Below are 17,443 nucleotides of genomic sequence, written 5' to 3' on the forward strand. Positions count from 1 at the left end.
ATGCACTTCCACAGTCAGAGAGCATTCCAGGGGGTTGGGGTATATGAGAGGGGGATGGGTGCTGCCTGGTTGTGGAAGTGGGGGCAGGATAGAGAGAGGTGCAGGGGGTGGGAGGAAGAGGGGTGGGTAAAGAGCCTTTTGCCTTGCCTGAGGCTACGTTCAGGTGGTTTACGATGCACTCAAGGTCATCCCCGGGAAATGCTAGTGGAGGGGGGGGTTGGGTTGGGACGTGTAAGTTTGGTGTCAGGGAGGCTGTAGGAGAGAGTAAACAAAGGTTTCGGAAAGAAAGATCTCTCGGAATGGGGAATAGATAGGAGTGCTACAAGAAAGTTTGTGGTTAAAGTTGGAAGTGCCTCTTCATTGCGAGTAGCCTGCAAAATAATTTGGTTGTAAGTAGAGCCCAATATTTAAGGTCCTCCTCCTCACTTTCATCTTCGTCTTCACTGCTGTCATGTAGGTCCGCTGCTTCTACTCCACTGTTTGCTGCTTAGACACTCGCTAGGCATCGACTGAAGCCCTTCCTACATTCTCTAATGAATTTAGTTTAAGCCCATACGTTACGATTCAGTGCTTCCAGGACAAAAGACAGCCAGACACTGCCTCCCTCGTGGATGGATAGCAAGGTAATTACACGAACACTCAATGCAAAGGATCATCAAAACCCCATTCAAATTGGCGATAGAGGACCCATTTCGCTCTAAGTATGGGCTTGTGAGTAAAGTATTGTATCATCGGTGATATTCTTACTACACCTCTCCACCTAGTCGTTGACAACAACAAGGACAAAGTTGCACTATCATTTAAGATTTCACACTTAGATGCACCACAGTCAGAAGCATTGATTTTTTTTGCTGTAGTTCGTATAAACGAATTCCATTTGCTCATGGGGACCAAGCCCGAAGTTCGTAATTTCAAAAAATTTAGAATTATCAAAACTTCCTATTATCGAAAAGCGCCAAGCGTACAGCCTGTATTTACCGTAGGCTTTTCGATGGGACCACAATTTCACTTCATTTTATCAAAAACTTCGTAATATCCTGCTTCGTATAATGGAGAGTTTACTCTATGTAGTTTTTTAATCACTATTTCTCTCTCATTATGGCATAATTAGTTGAAATTTTGGCTTTTGTACCCATTTTTATGTATCCTGGATGTATCCATTTTTATGTATCAATATTTCTCAGTTCATTTAAGAAATAATTACGTTAGGATAATTAATAAAGCAGATATCAATAGTGAGAAAAAACAAACATAGATTTTTTTGATGCCCTGATATTTATCAATCCATCAATAATTGCTTTGAAATACCTATTTTTATTTTTAAACGATTGAGTTCATTGATTAAATAGAAGTAATACTTGAGCTTCTGTAAATCTGCGACATGTTTTCAAGCATATACGCTGAGTTGCTCCCATCGAGGTTGCACTCTAATAATAATAAAAAAATGCCTTTATTTGGGTGAGGTTGAGACTAAGAAGTCCCCTCTTCCACCTATCCCCTCCATAGCATCAATGCAAACATATTAAAAAATTGTAGACAAACGTTTACAATACAAAGGATATACAATATACAATATTTGTGAAATGTCAAAAATATGAACAACTGAATGTGAAAATTTTGTGGGAAAAAGATTTCTGTTTGTAGGAAAAAACATGAGGGTAAGGCCTCGGGTACGATACGAGCGGCAAGGGGCGTGAGCTCTGAATTCGGGCCTCATTTAGTTGCGTGTAAATCTATTGAGGGTGGGTACGATACGTTTGAGCAGCGAGCGACAGTGAGCGGCGCCGCCCAGTGCCGCTCATGCTTCCAAGTCAAGACCGATTTCTTTTCCTCTGCCGCTCAGTAGATTCATCCTTCAGTGTAGTTGAAAATGTAAGCGGAGAAACATCAAAGTGGTGAGAATACAGCCAAACAAAGGAAGACCGAAGTTAAACTAAGTATTATACTAAGAGAAGTTTTAATTAGTGAGGTGCAGTCCAGGGTAGTTATGTGGAATGATCATTTTATTATAGTAGTCTACCGATCAAGGTTTCCATGGAGTACTATAGAAGTAATCTGGGGGCCTCCCTTTCCTTCCAACACTGATTTTTTCAATACAATGTAAATGAACACGTACGAGTTAATGTCTGTTTGCATGAATGATTTTTGTGGACCGGAACGGAACATGCACGAATGCATGAACCAAATTAGAACCGGTTCTATTTTCTGTGCATGCACTCGCACAAGTTGGGTGGTAACACAGTGCATTTTGGCAATCATTCTCGAGTTAATACATTTAGACATTAACCCGTACGTGTCAATGTACCGTGTAAACAGGCCTTAAGGCCACTGTAAATCCCTTTCAATCTATCTAAAAATCCTATTCTCTTCCTTCCTCTCCCTTGTTTCCCTAACATTCTACCCTTAAACACCATTTTCAACATCCCCTCACCGCTAAGTATTCCCTCCATCCATACCTTCTTCATTGCTCTACCCGCTCAAGTTTTTCACCACCTATTTTATCTTAAGTCTCACATTCCTTTCTTTCTTTGGTACATAACAAATAAAACAATAAGGTTTTCTTCACCCCTTACCTTTTTGATTACTTCCTTTATATCATCGTAGACATCTTCAACTTCTTCATCCTGGTAGTCTGTCGTAGGCATGTAGACCTGTACCACTACGGTATCTACCGGCTTAGTCTCTATCTTTACCATAACTATCCTTTCATTGTACTGTAGGAAGCTTTTCACACGCATTCCGGTGCTCTTTCTGAGCATTATCCCAACCCCAGCATTACCGTTCAGGGATCCTGTGTGTATTACCCTATAGCTTCCACTCCAAAAGTCTCCCTCCTCAGGCCATTTCATTTCGCTGATTCCTAGCACGTCGAAATTCAATCTTTCCATTTCCACTTTAAGGTTTTCTAGCTTACCGCAAGTCCTGAGTGATCTCACGTTCCATGTACCTATCCTCATAACTTTATCACAATTGACCGATGTACCCTCTCGGGTAGTCCCCGCCCGGATATCCGAATGGGGGACTAGTTTACCTCCGGAATTTTTTTACCTGAGAGAATTCCATCATGTCAGACAATTTAAAGTTGGAGTAGCTGTGCCTCCTCGGGATAATAATGTGGTGGTTTCCCCTTGCCTTCCACATCGCAGTACTACAGCCGTTAAAGTAAATGTTACCACGCCTGAAGTGCAATGAGTGTCGCTGTCCTGACCACCGTGGTCTCCACCTTCACTCATATGAAGAAGAGCTGCTGCCCTCTCCTCCAGGTGATGTGAGGCATAATTGTTGGCGGCCTCTCATCGCCAAGTCACGGTATCTTCACAGGTTTAATTTATCATTTATATGGCCTATCTCACCCAAGGATCGACCCATACCACCTCGGATTACCGCCGCTTTTTGTCCACAACTGCTTATTCGACGAGAGAACTCGCTTATCTCGCAGCTAACCTCTATATCTAAAGGTCGACCCACCATCCACAACCCGGTGGATGCACTCGGTGGCTTTAAGCTCAGCCGCGAGATTTTTGGTCGTACATATCAAAATCACACTCGGACACTTTCCAAACTTCCATCTGCTTGCAAAACCGAAATAACTTCCACATACTACTTACAATGTAGCATGTGCTATTGCAAGGAGAGGATGAATATCTTCTTTCTGGCTGAGAAAAGATGAATAACTTGAGTGGACACCAATTGTGCTCAAATTTAAGTATTTGTTCAAAAAGATGGACAATCAGCTGAGTTTATGCATCAAGAAATATCTGAGAATGTTCAAAAGTGTAGTGAAGCTGGGCCAAGCCGTAGAGCACCCAAAATGTCTAAAAAAAAGGGAGCAAAAATGTTATATACAAGGTATATATATATACAAGGCACTGTTAACAAATTCAGTTCTTTGAATAAGGGTTTACAAGAATAAGTCTATGCTGTTTAACCCGAATCATTCCAAAGATTTTGGAACATTGACACTGAACAACCATACACTGAGTCTAACAAAAACTTGTAAATTCTTAGGGCTACAAATTGAAAATACTGGGAACTGGTCCTTCCATGTAAAAGACTTGTGTTCGAAATTGTCCCGAGTACTGTATAGTGTGAGGTTCCTAAAAGCATCCTTACCTCACAAGGCGATGATGTCAGTTTACCATTGCAACTTTATAAGTAGAGTGACTTATGGTATTGTATTCTGGGGATCAACTGTAACGCTATTAGATACAATTTTCAAGATGCAAAAAAAGATTATAAGATGTATAATGAGTAAGCCTTATACTTATTCTTGTAAACCCTTATTCAAAGAACTGAATTTGTTAACAGTGCCTTGTATATATATACCAACTATGTTTACTGATAAAAGAGAATATTAATGATTTACCAATTAATAATGATGTACATGAGCACCTAACTAGGTCTCATCGCCACATCCATGTTACCCTCCATAAAAAACGTATAACAGCAAAAAGTCCCATTGCAATGGGATCAAAAATATTTTATTTCCTTCCCAAAAGTATTAATTTGATTAATTCTAATAGGGAATTTAAATCTTCTTTAAAGAAATTTTTAATTAATAAGTGCTACTATAGTGTAAATGAATTTTTAAATGACAAATGAACTCTGACCATTTTTACATTTTTAAGTGTTATGTTGATTACTTTGACGTGTCTTATATCTATGTTGTATTCATAAGATCCTTGGACAAATAAAAAATTTATTATTATTATTATTATTATGGATTATGAAGAGATTGTGGTGCACGAAAGGATTTCTCGTAATCCTGATTACCAACACGATGTTTCACGCACTATGTAAGAGTCAAATAAGTATGCACGATTCCACAAATATATAGACCCAAATATAGCACCTGAGGAACTGAAAGTGACTGTAGTAATTCTTTTTCTAAGTGGGTGTAATACAACGCCCAGTGAAAGGCACAATTGTGAGGCTACACTAGACACCAGAAATGAGCTTGTGCATAATACAATGAGACATGACAGATTTCTACAAATAAGTAGATTTATTCATTGCTGTAATAACACCGCTATGGATAAATCAGATAAGATGTGGAAAATGTGCCCTTTTATGGACATGGCAAAAGAAAGATTTTGCAGGTATGTATTTCAGAGGAAAACGGTGCTTGAGTTTCATTGAGTCAATAATATCCAATTTGGGAAGACATGACTGTTAGCAATTCATGTGTAGGAGGGCAATAAGGTTTGGCTACAAAGTGTGATGCCTCAATAGCTCAGATAGCTACTTATTGTTAGTAAAACCTTGGAAAGTGAAAACCTACAAAAAAGAATTTGGAAAGGTGTATGAGGGCGAATAAATGGTCGTGGCCCGTTTTTATTTGTATTCTGGATGCAATGACATGCAGCGCGTGGACGCTGATGCAGAAATCCTGAAAAAGCATAAATCAGCTTGAGTTGAGATGGGCAGTGGTGCATTCACACTTGATGCAAAGATCCCCCAAAATCTCCAGGTCATGCAAAATTATCCAGAGGAAGTGTGGCTGCAATGGTGGGGTAATAGGGCAAAGAAATATATTGTAATTTATCCATGTTTTAAGGAACGCATTCAACTGACATTGGTCTATCTTCTTTCCAGTGTCATATAAATTGGTTCAACAGGCACTAAAAAGTGAACCAGTAGAATAAGAACAGAATGCTTGTAATGCAATGTAGGGTTATGGATTGACTGCTTTGCTCCTTTCTTTGTGGAGCAACGACTGAGTGAATCGCTTAAATCACGTTTTTCTTTCTCTCTGCATGATTGTTATGGTACATAAAATCTATTTTACAATCACTGATATTTAATAATCATTAAATTATTGTCGATATTGTAGCATACTTTTGGATGAAAATTAATGTATTTAGTGAAAAATAATAAACATTTAACGGTTTTGGCGTAAAAATGTGATTTTCAATATGTTCTTTGTTTAAGATTTTTTGACATGTGAAATGCCTAGCAGTACCAGGCTCTATCTACATAACTATTAGTGCTAATAGAATAAAATTTGGACCTAAAGTAGTTCGTTGATATTAAAATATAAGATTACAGTAGCATCTCGTTATTTCAAAGTTCACAGGACTGCAAAAACTGGAGGTCCATTATAATGAAGTTCGTATAAAGGTTTCTACCTGAACAGTAATTTAGCTTATTTAATTTTGTGTTTAAGTGAAAAACTATTTCCATTTTAGGCAACAGGTAAAGATTCGGTGCATGCCAATCAATCGCCGGGTGCACTTCTGCCGTGTCCGCGAGATCGCCTGCTTTACCCTGGGTTCGGCTCCATTTAAGTTAGAGCTTGATCAACTTACAAAATTTTGGTATGATTGATAACAATTTACCTAAATTCTAACCAGAGGCGGATCCAGGATTTCTTTCTGGGGAGCGGGGGAGCACAAGCAAAGCCGTGTCCAGGATTTTGTTCTGGGGGGGGGCACAAGGATACCTCATGATACAAAACGAGCGCAATGATAATGTGACTGTATTCAAAATCTTGCATATATTTTAAGTGTCTGGGGGGTATGTGCCCCTCCCTAGATCCGCCTATGATTGTAACGTTAAAGCCTCAATGCCATCGCGATATAAACTGCTACAAAGTCGTTCCATTTTTCCCAGAGCAACGGTAAGAAGGGAACATAATTTGCCTCTGATTAGAGAGATCGATTCAGTTTTGGTTTCAGAGTATGTATTACGATAGCAGAGAAAAGAAGTCATTACACTGCTGCTTTCAAAAGAAAAGTTATACGGTGGAACCTGGATCTATCGTTCCCGCATTGATCGTTCGCCATTTCTGGTCCCAAATAAAGTTCCTTATACACAATGTAATTTTTTCCCGCATCTATCGTTCCCCGAAGTATCGTTTCTCGCATTGATCATTTGAAGATAGCGGTTCCGACGCATAATTTTCCCGCATCCATCGTTTGACGAAAATGAGACTAAATAAATACTATGTGTCATTTATGGCTAATAACGACAAGCACATAGTTGGAATCTTCCCCAAGAGATGGAACTACCATTGGGAGAAGCTCAGTGCCGTGGGAAAGTAACATTAGCGCATTTCCCAAGATCCGTTATCCCCCTCCATTCAGCATTCGCCTCCCCCCTTCTGACGCTTTCCTCTTCTTCAAAATAAAAAAAAGGTCCCAGCTCGCGCAGGGATCATATTACGAAGACCTTAGCTTCGAAAAAAATATCGAGTTACACGAGAACAATAGAATCGTGTTTAGCGCTCCCCCCTCTTTTCACCCACTGACCTTTTTCAGCCTAACTCCTTCAAAGTTCCCAGTTCCTGGAGGTCAACTGCTGCATGAGTCACCTATTAGCCCAAAAGGTATCCTTAAGGTATAATTCTATAAACAATTTAAATAAAATATTTTCCGTTAAATAAGAAAGATTGAGGGGGGGGTAATTCGGTTACTGTGCAGTAATAACAACGTGCGCAAAAAACAATCTCTCGGCGAGGAATTAAAAAAGGACCTCGGGTGTCCGGACGGAATAAGGTCCGAAGGGTATTCGGCGTCCAGGCAAGAGCGCGGTTGGGCTGGTCCTTGAGTCGGCCCTGAATTTTGCAAACGATAGATCACGTCATAACAGATATCAATTTTCATTGCGGCATCAACATTCACGGCGTTTGTCGCATACGTTAATTTTCTGTTGATATATGGCCAGTGATTTTCTTATTGTTGGCTTATTAACGGACCGTGAATTTAGCGAAATTGAGGCCGTGAAAACCTGAAAAAAACCGTGAAAACCTGAAAAATAACCGTGAAAACCTGGAAAAAGCCGTGAATTTCATTATTCAGGTAGAGTGGGAACCCTGACCCAGGCCCACAGGGTGTAAAGCCTTTGTGATGTATTAGCAAAATTTGGCTCCCTGTTAATGGGGTTAATTTGGATGACTATCCTCATATATCTCATTTCTTCAATCTCCAATCTTTGTTTCTCTGCAGGTGGTCAAACAGATTTCTTGAAAACTGCTTTAAATGAGAATATTTTCGAAAATTAGCTTCTCTGCGAGCATTTAGTATCACCATTCCGACATTTCTCCTGGGTAACAGAAGTAATCTTAGTGCCAGAAATGCTAGCAATTCAACCATGTTGTTCTACCATGGGAAAAATTGTTCAGGAATGCAACATTGTTTCTCTTAAGGTAACACATCATCTGTGGTATTGCTTGTGAGTAAATCAGATTATTAGGCTTCATTTTCTTGCCCTCAAATGAGTAATTAAATCCAAGAAACATATCTGACGTGATTGAAAAAGATTTCATGCTCTTTTACCCAAAACCTCACATATGAGACTTTTTCTGGTTCCGGTTTTGACTTGATTTTACACAGTGCCCATATTTCGGTCCCTCCAACTGCGTAAAATCAAAGTTTTACTGTATATATTTTTAAGCCATAATTATGTACATGCGTATTACGTGTGCGTTAAGATACATGTAACAATATCGGAAATTAATACATTTAGAATGTTTGAAAATTAATAATAGACATAAAATGATGCTATTTATTTAAAATAATTCATAAAATTATTAGTAGAATGCCTTGAAGCTTTTCAATGTATTTCAGGAAAGAATAATCTTAAAAATCAGTTTCATATTCATAATATAATATCATTAAAAATATTCCCCCTTTTTGTAATTAACAATTACTGTCATATTTTAGCAAAAATTCCAATTTTTTCGGCAAAATATAATTTTTCTTTACATTTCAATATCATATTCGGAATAAGCGACCTCTAAAACTAATATATTCCAAATTTCAAACAGATTACATGATGTTTAATAATTATGACCACCTTTTAAGCATTTGGCCCCATTGTGCACCGCCTAAATTGGCGTGAGCACATTCAGTTTTTAAAAAACAAATGTTTGAAAGTTTTAAATATCCTGCGATATTTATGTAATTATTCGTGGGGTGCCGATCGCTCAACAATGCTTTATTGTACAGAGCATTGGTGTGCTCGAAATTAGACTATGGATGTTTCGTCTACTCCTCTGCCCATGAGAGTTATTTGAGACCATTGAACACGGTTCACAATGTGGGGCTTCAATTGGCAACTGGAGCTTTCAGGACTTCTCCGGTCTTGAGTGTATACTCAGATTCTGGGGAGCCCCCGTTGACTGCACGACGAAACATCCTCATGTGCAACTATGTTGCTAAAATGCTAACAATGAGGGGGCACCCTAGTTTTAATATTATTTTTAACCCACGCTTTATTAATATTTTTAACAGGTGGCCTAGGGCAACTAGACCATTGAGTATTGCATTTAGTAATTTTATCTTGGACAAGGAGTTTATACTCCCTGAGGTGTACCCCATTGGGAATTCAGAAAACCCGCCTTGGCAGGTACCATTTCCACAGGTGGGCTTTGTCCTCCACAGAAATCAAAAATCATTGACCACTGCCGTGGAATACCAGCATAGCTTCTAGGAAATAATGCAACGCCATCCCGACCTCATCGCTGTTTACACGGACGGATCGAAGTCGGAGCGTGTGTGTGGGTGTGCAGTGGTCTCGTCACACCAAGGCCACCATCAGTCCACTGTGTAGCGGCTACACGGCAGAACTGTTCGCCATTAAGATGGCTCTGGGTGCAATTGTAAGTGTAGCAATGCGTCCTTTATGGTCTGCAGCGACTCCATGAGTGCCCTGCAGGCCATTCCCAGTATTTCTCCTTGTATCCCAATTGTCCAGGAAATTCAAAGCAAACTACTGTCCCTTGAGCGGAAAGGAGTGAGAATCCGTTTTCTGTGGGTCCCTGGACGTGTGGGCATTGCTGGAAATGAGAGGGCCGACTCGGTCGCGAAGGGAGCCATGGAGGACGACGTTGCTGCCTTTGTGCTGGTACCATACAAGGATTTGAAGGTGACCCTGAAAAAGGTAGCCTTAGAAAAGTGGAAAGAGACCTGGCGCTCTCTGACCGAGAATAAACTACGCGCAATCACGCCGGTAATCTCAGCGTGGCCCACGTCTGTCAGGAGGAATTGCAGGGAGGTCGTCGCAATCACGCCACTGAGAATCGGGCACTGCGCTCTCACCCACTCGTACCTCTTCACTGAAGAGAGAATTCCACCCTTCCCTTTGTGATGATGGCAACTCTCCCATTACTGTTGGACATCTCCTGACAGAGTGTGAGAAATACCATTCTGTGCGCCATTGGCTGAACATCGGGGGAGACGTAGGGCACATCCTAGGAGACGACCCTGATAGTATCAGCTGAGTCATCAAGTTTTTAATAGAGACCGGGCTAATTAATAGTGTTTAAATTCCACCCTTTTTATCATCTGACTAACCCTTCTTTTTCAAAATTTTTATGAATGTTTAAACTTTTTAAATGTATTTTTAAGAATTTTGATTTTATAGATTTTCAATGGTGCAAATGACCTTAGCTGTCAAGGCACCATAAAACAAAATACTAATACTACTCTTCTATGGTTAAATATTTCCATCTAGTAATTTTCCTTACGTGCACGCATCCCGTGCCCATCCTCGGGCCACATCAGTTTCTCTGAGTTTGGCCGCATGAGACTGGGTGAGGGGAAGTTGCTCTCTGAGGCATTTTTTTGTTGCAGAGGATACCAAATAAATGCATGTAAGGGTTTTGAATATTATGGAAAAAAATCAAGTAAAGAGTCTCTAATACAAATGTTAGTGCACTGAGAGTGCATTTGTATTAGAGACTCTTTACTTCATATGAATGTAAGGATGGGGAAATCTAGCTGTTGTGCATTAAATGTAAATAGTAAAAAATAAATTGCAATGTGGAACCAGGACTTCATTAAAGTTATTGTAAAATTTATGCAAATATGGTTATTATTTCAAGTGTAGCAGCAAATAAATATAGTGATAAAAACAAATTTTGCCATGATGAAATCATAGCAAATGGAATTCACTTGGAAACTTCAAAGGTATGAGAAAGGAAGCATTTATTAATTATCCTGAGGATTGCATTACACATACCTGGAGTATGTTCAATATTAGGCAACCAGCCAAGCAATTTACCATGTTAGCATTAATTGACACCAAAAATAACAACAAGTGGAAAATATTTCCATTCCTTCTTCTAAAACCAATGAAATAAACACATGTTAAACATTGCGTGAAAAGTCATGAAGAAAGTTAAAATACCTTGTAATTAAATATCTTACCTCTCCTCTTCATTTGCAAAAGGATCTTTTTTTATTTCGCTTTGAATATTTGTTAAATTTTTTTTTTAGAGGTATAAGAACAATTGTGAGTATATATTACGGTTTAGTGCATTATAAAATTGAAGTAATAATGAAATAGATTGTAAAAACCCACCCCCAAAGATGTCTTTGCAGAGCAAAACCGGGTAAAATTGAAAAAAAATCCGAAAAATTTTTTTTCAGAGTTTTCCGCACGGCAAACAGGGTGAGATTGGTGACTGACCCTCTCCCATACCCTAACACTGGAGGCTGGCACTCAGGGCAATAATGCAAAACTTACGTTCTCAGTCACTCGGTAGCGACTGCCATGACGTAGACGTTACGTCATGAGCACGGAACGTGTTAAGCTGTAGAAATTCAGAAAACACCGTTGAATTTCAACAGAAAGGATGATTATCTCCTTCGTAGCACCTCAAAAAGACTCATGCAAGAGACAGCTAGCCTAAGGTAAATAAGCAAGGCAGGAACCACATGCTGACACCTTCAACCTGAAGACACTGGCAGGATAGCCAGCAAACTGTTGTCCCCAAACCAACTACAATGGAAGTAAACCTGAGAAAAATTCAGGGAGCAAACCATCACTGAGAAAACCTTCGTTTAAAAATTTTTCAGCAATTATCTCAATTGTTTATTGGTATTGTATTTCAAAGAAGTGACTGACAGCTTACGTTATGTACATCTTAATAGAAGAGTGGGGATTATCCCGGTGTTGAGATTAGCCAGATCATGTTGGTAGGCACCAAGAGGACAACGGCTTAATGTCACTCCCATCCAACTTATCCGATGGATCATTGTACTTGCTAAGAGTTGCTCCACAGAGCACTCAAGTGACAATTTAGCAACCTATGAATAATCTCCACCTTGACTGAGATTGGAACCCAGGCCCACTGGTTGTGAAACCATCTCTCTCAACACCACACACCACTCTATCCTGTGTTTTTTCTTATCCTTGATCACAAGTCCTCCTTTGTGCGCTTCTGCTAATTTGCTAACCAGTTAAAATCTCCTAATAAGAGTCAGAATTTGTTTTCTAATTTTTCTAGCTGGAGTATTAAACCTTCTCCTCAATTGGACCAATGCTTTTCAGAAGATGACTTTAAAGCACTGATGAAATATAGCAGTTTGCCTGCCTGGGGTCCTTTCTGATTGCCAGTATTCTACTGCCATTTTTTCAGTATTATTATGTGTTCTCTTGTTTTTCCTGGGAACTTTGACGATGTGTAGGACACCTTCGCAATTGCCTTCTTCACTTTGCCATTATTTTGTTGCAAAGCACATCATGATCCTTACTCTCTCTTTGTCAGGTTGCATAATGTCCACCAATGAAATGTGATGAATTTTTGCTGTTTTTGTTTGACCTGTATCTTTTCTTTACTATTTGGTGTCACTAGACTGGAGATCCAAGCTATGTTTTCTAGATGAAAAAGTGCAATACCGTATAAGCTCGTTTAAGAGGCGCACCTTTTTTCCCAAACATTGCAGCCGAAAATGGGGGTGCGCCTCTTACACAAACTTCTTATCTTCCCCCCCTCCCATACCCGGTCGCAAGTCCAAGGGGAACTGAGGGGCCTTGGTTTACAGCGTGAGTCAGTCATCTGAAACCCTGGGTCAAAATCAAGCGGCAGGTAGGGGAGTTTCTCCCTTAGTGACGTATTTTTAAAATGCTCCTGTTTGAATTTCTCGTAAGCATCGCGCCGTCACGTCGGTACCCCAGAGGTGAACATTGAAAAGATCGCGCGGGGTGATTCGCTCCGGAGCGCGCGCTAAATTTACTGCCACGAGTGGGTATCCCGCGGCATTTATACTGCATATAGTAATCGCTTATCAAACGTATAGAAACGCGTAGTTTTGAAGGACATACCTGATTCGTCAACATCTGTCTTGCCGAGCAATTTCCATTACGCTGAGCACCTGATTTTTCAAAAATTATCTTCAGACGCTAATATGAGGATTTTTGCAACTGAAAATTATATTGGTGTCAAATCCTGCGGTTTAAAAAATTCGAACGAGTGTGTTCATTGTTGGACTAGCGCTGAAGGAGAGGTCGAGGGGAAGGAGCGCGCTCCATATTTCAAGCTACGAGGCTATGAGCGAAGGAGCAAGGGAAGAACACGTCCGATCTTGCATGTGACGTCGTTGCCTTTGAAGTGAAGAGGCGAAGGCACAGCAATGTGATATACGCAGTTTGCGTTGCCTGAAGTTTCCAGTCCGTCTCGTCTTGTTTGAATGCGCTCATGCTACGCTTGTTTCTTCCGAAATTGTGCTTTTAGGACTATGTTGAATATTAGTAGCCTTGTTTTAGCTATAAATCTTTGTGTTAATCAATTAGAGCTCAAAAAACTTAAATGCTGTCAGATATACGTCGCGTTAGGTCTAATTCTTTTTAGAACCTCGTGCGTGTCATACAATTGCTGAAAGATATCGAGATATCTTCGAGCTCAGAAGGTGACTCACGTAGCATTTGACCTCCAGAAACTCGGAGAATTGAACCTGGTAGACCGAAAAAGGTCAGTTGGTGAGATGGGGTAGGGATGAAACGCGTTTCCATTGATCCCCTGTAACTTGATAATTTCCTATTTTCCTATGGAGTCCCGGAAAGGAAAAAAAACGGCCCCGCGCACACACACCGAATTTGGACGGCCGGTAAAATATCGGCCGATATTTTACCGGCGAAGCGATGCTTGCACACACGCCGGATTTTTACCGGTCAAACGATAAGTTGCTATGTTTTTGAGCCGGCGACGGCGATCCACAGTGACAATGGCCGGCAGCTAACCGGCATTTAGCCGGTGCCGGCGCGTGTTCGGTACGTGTGCAAGCTCCAATGCTCTCCCATTGTTCACTATTGGAATGTGGACGGCCGATATTTTACCGGCCGTCCAAAATCGGTGTGTGTGCAAGGGGCCTTAAATCTACGACGTGGTTATTATCCTAAGGCGCTGAGATTGCCCCGATTGTTGTCCTATCTCTTGGGAAGGTTCATGCTATGTGCCTGTCGTGTTTTGCCTTAAAATTTTCCACGGCTGCAATTCTATTGCAATACTCCTGCGAGAGCTTTTAAAAAAAATTGTTCGTGAGTAGGACAAGCAACGTAGAGCGATGACGTATGCGAAGAGAGGATCGGAACTCTTTCTACTCCCTCTTATGCCGCTATTACCGCCGCAGTTATCAAAATTTCCTCTTTCAAATAGTACTGAAAGAGGAAATTTCGATAACTGTCGAAATTCCAGGCATACGTCTGCAACACCGCACGATAGGATAAAAAAAATACCGTAAAATTTTTTTTCTTTATAGCTTCCTTCCTCAAAATAGGGGTACGCCTCTTACACGTGTGCGCCTCTTACACAAGCTTATACGGTAAATTTCTTGGGGGCTAATAATACTTTACGATCCAAAGAGAAGACCTAGCAATGGTAGTCATTCAAAAAGGGATTTTAACTCAGTACTAGTAATACCTTACCAATGACTCTATGCCCTTTCAATTTTTGATAGTGACCTGTGTACTTAAATACATTTACATCTAACAGTTTTGGTTCTGTTTCTGAGCGTTTCATAATATGTGGCGGATATGATTGCATATTTCCTTGGTATAAGGGTATATATAGCTTTTTAAATTCCTAGTTGTATGAGAGCATCATAAGGGCAAAATTTTGGAAGACAAGTAATTTGGGAACTGGCCTCATTCAGACGCCAATGAGCTTTGCATTAATTTTTTCTGCCACTGTAACTTCATTTCCTTTCTGTTTGTGGCCATTCTTGAGCAGCTCCAGCAGATCACTTGCATCCCTCCCTGAGGTGGCAGTGAGCAATGGATGGCTGTTTCCCATAGTTTGCTCCTTCTCATTGAGTAGGCTGCCAATAAGAAGAGCAAATCTTGTTTGCCATAGCAATTGTGATGTTTTTCAATGATATAATTATCTCTTCTTTTCTCATCTTATCGTCTTTCCTTCCTTGACATGTTACAGTCAAAGGTGAGAGCTTGAGGTTGGCAGACATTTCAAAGTATGTACCGTGGTTGATCCCGATTCCTTACTACATCTAGATGGCATGCTTCCCTGCAAGCCACCTCAATAGGCATGTTGGAGGTGCAGTGGAGCCCCGCTAATCCGAAATAATTGGGACCATTTCGGATTAGCGAATATTTTGGATTAAGCGGACTGTTATTAATTTAAAGATAAATTATTAAATACAACGTGCAACTACATAAATTAATTGCCGTTTCACGTCCATACGGTATGAGAAACAACCAACTTCATTATGTACCCCGTACGGCAACGCTCTGCACGGCTACCGCTTGAGTTCGTAGTTGCAAAGAAATCCGATAGGTAGCAGCACAACCTACGTTGTTCTTCTCTCCGACAAAAAAATGTTACGGACTTTTTTAAACCAATGTAGTTTTGTTCTGTGACACTGTTTTATTTTGTTTATTACATTTTTCAACCTAAAAACATACTGTAATTTTCAAAAATAAATTTTACCATGTTTTTTCTAGATTTTATAAAGTTTTGTTTTTCCTGATTTTGATTTCGGATTAAGCGGATTTTTGGATTACCGGATTTCGGATTAGTGGGGCTCCACTGTATTAGGAAACAAGCCTATGTGGGTATTAGAAAAATTTAGTTGTTCATACTTTTTTTGGGTGATTTGATTCTGTCCACTTGCTGCAGTTAGTGACTAAATTCTGTCCTTTGTTCATATTTATTCTAGAAATGAAGATGAAATATTTGTGCAGGGGACTCCATATGATTGCCACACATTCAAGTGGAGGCCTGAGAAGTAGCACCTCTCTCACTTTCTCAGCCCTCCCATTTAACACTCACTTCATTCGGCTTTTGCTGCAAACGGGCGGATCCAGGATTTCTTTCTGGGGGGGGGGGGGGGCACAAGCAAGGCCATATCCAGGATTTTGTTTTGGGGGGGCACAAGGATATCTCGCAATAGAAAATGAACGCAATGATAATGGGACGATATTAAAAATCTTGCTTATTTTTTAAGGGTTTGAGGGGCGCACGTGCCTCCCTCCCCCCTAGATCCACCTATGGCTGCAAATATTTATTTTACATAATTCAGGAAATATCAATATGCAATCTAGCAAACTTTCTCTTTATCTCGCCTTTGCTATTTTCACTCACTCACTTGTGTATGCATTTCTTTCGACCTGTTCTTCTACCTCTCCATGATGATATTTATGGCGGGGAAAGGAAAGGTTGACGAGTGGAAATTGGTGGCTCCCCAAATCCACTTAAAATTTTCCTTCCACCTTTTAGGGCATCTTCGTTTGTTGGATACAATTCTGATATCTATTTTGATGTCGCCAATGCTTAATTTACAAGTGAGATCATACAGATGACTTGTCCTAGGAAGTGGCAGCAAAGCTACTGCCCCACATAATAGGCACATTGTCCACTTATAATGTAGAATATTCTCTTCCGTCTGTTCTAGACATTCCCATCATTTTTTTCCTTGAAACTTCCTATCATATGTAAAAGAATCACCTTGCATATCTATCACATTCCAGATAGCAGATTCCTAACTTGATTCCCTCAAATATGTCATCCATTTTGGATAATTTGATCCACCATCTTCTACGATTGCTTTATATCATTGCATTTGACATTCTTTAATCAACAGGTTCGTGATGTTTATAAAAAATTTGCTGCTGCTAAATTGAGGAAGCGCTTGCCATCCAAGAGGGAGAAGGAGCAGGCGTGGCGGGTGCTGAAGGAGCGGGACTACTTGCTGCGGCAGCTTTATGGCAGCATGGTGCGTCATGGACGTGCCATGGTCAGGCCAGCGGCACGGCCAATGGGCAAACCAGTGATGCCAGGCCCTGCCACCCGCTTGGTAGCAGAGAACAAGCCTGCTGTCGACAGGCCAGGTGACAGTGAGAGGAAGCAATTGGAGAAACTTAGTGAGAAGGCACCTCGGCCAGAGAGCTCCTTTGGGAAGCCCAATTGTGTCAGTGTGGTGAAGCCTGCGACTGAGAACCCACCTGCCATGGATGTACTCTTGCCCTAGTCTCTCTGAATCCATTTTGTGTGGAAAAAGAGTAGCTGTGGCACATAAATTTGTTCTTTTATGTGTGTAAATTTTAGTAATGTACTTAATGAAAATCATCATAATCATCGTTTCATATTTTTTTGCGTGGTTATTCAAAAGCTATTTGAAAAGGTACAAAAATCATGTGTATAAAAATATGGTGCATGCCTTATTTTTAACCCATTACCAGGCAAATAAAGAAATACTTAAAAATT

General features: G+C 40.3%; 1 protein-coding gene across 3 annotated transcripts in view; it reads left to right on the plus strand.

The window, feature by feature from the left end:
* LOC124171895 (transcriptional adapter 3) overlaps nt 1–17,443 on the plus strand; it is a 159,403-nt gene extending 141,960 nt beyond the window's left edge. For all 3 annotated transcript variants that reach the window (XM_046551289.1, XM_046551291.1, XM_046551290.1), the window contains exon 10: nt 16,821–17,443. In XM_046551289.1, coding sequence (XP_046407245.1) covers nt 16,821–17,207 — 387 coding nt within the window. In that variant the 3' untranslated portion in view covers nt 17,208–17,443. The remainder of the gene's footprint in view (nt 1–16,820) is intronic.

The sequence above is a fragment of the Ischnura elegans genome, chromosome X, assembly GCF_921293095.1.
Source record: "Ischnura elegans chromosome X, ioIscEleg1.1, whole genome shotgun sequence".
NCBI classification, from domain to species: Eukaryota; Metazoa; Arthropoda; class Insecta; order Odonata; family Coenagrionidae; genus Ischnura; species Ischnura elegans.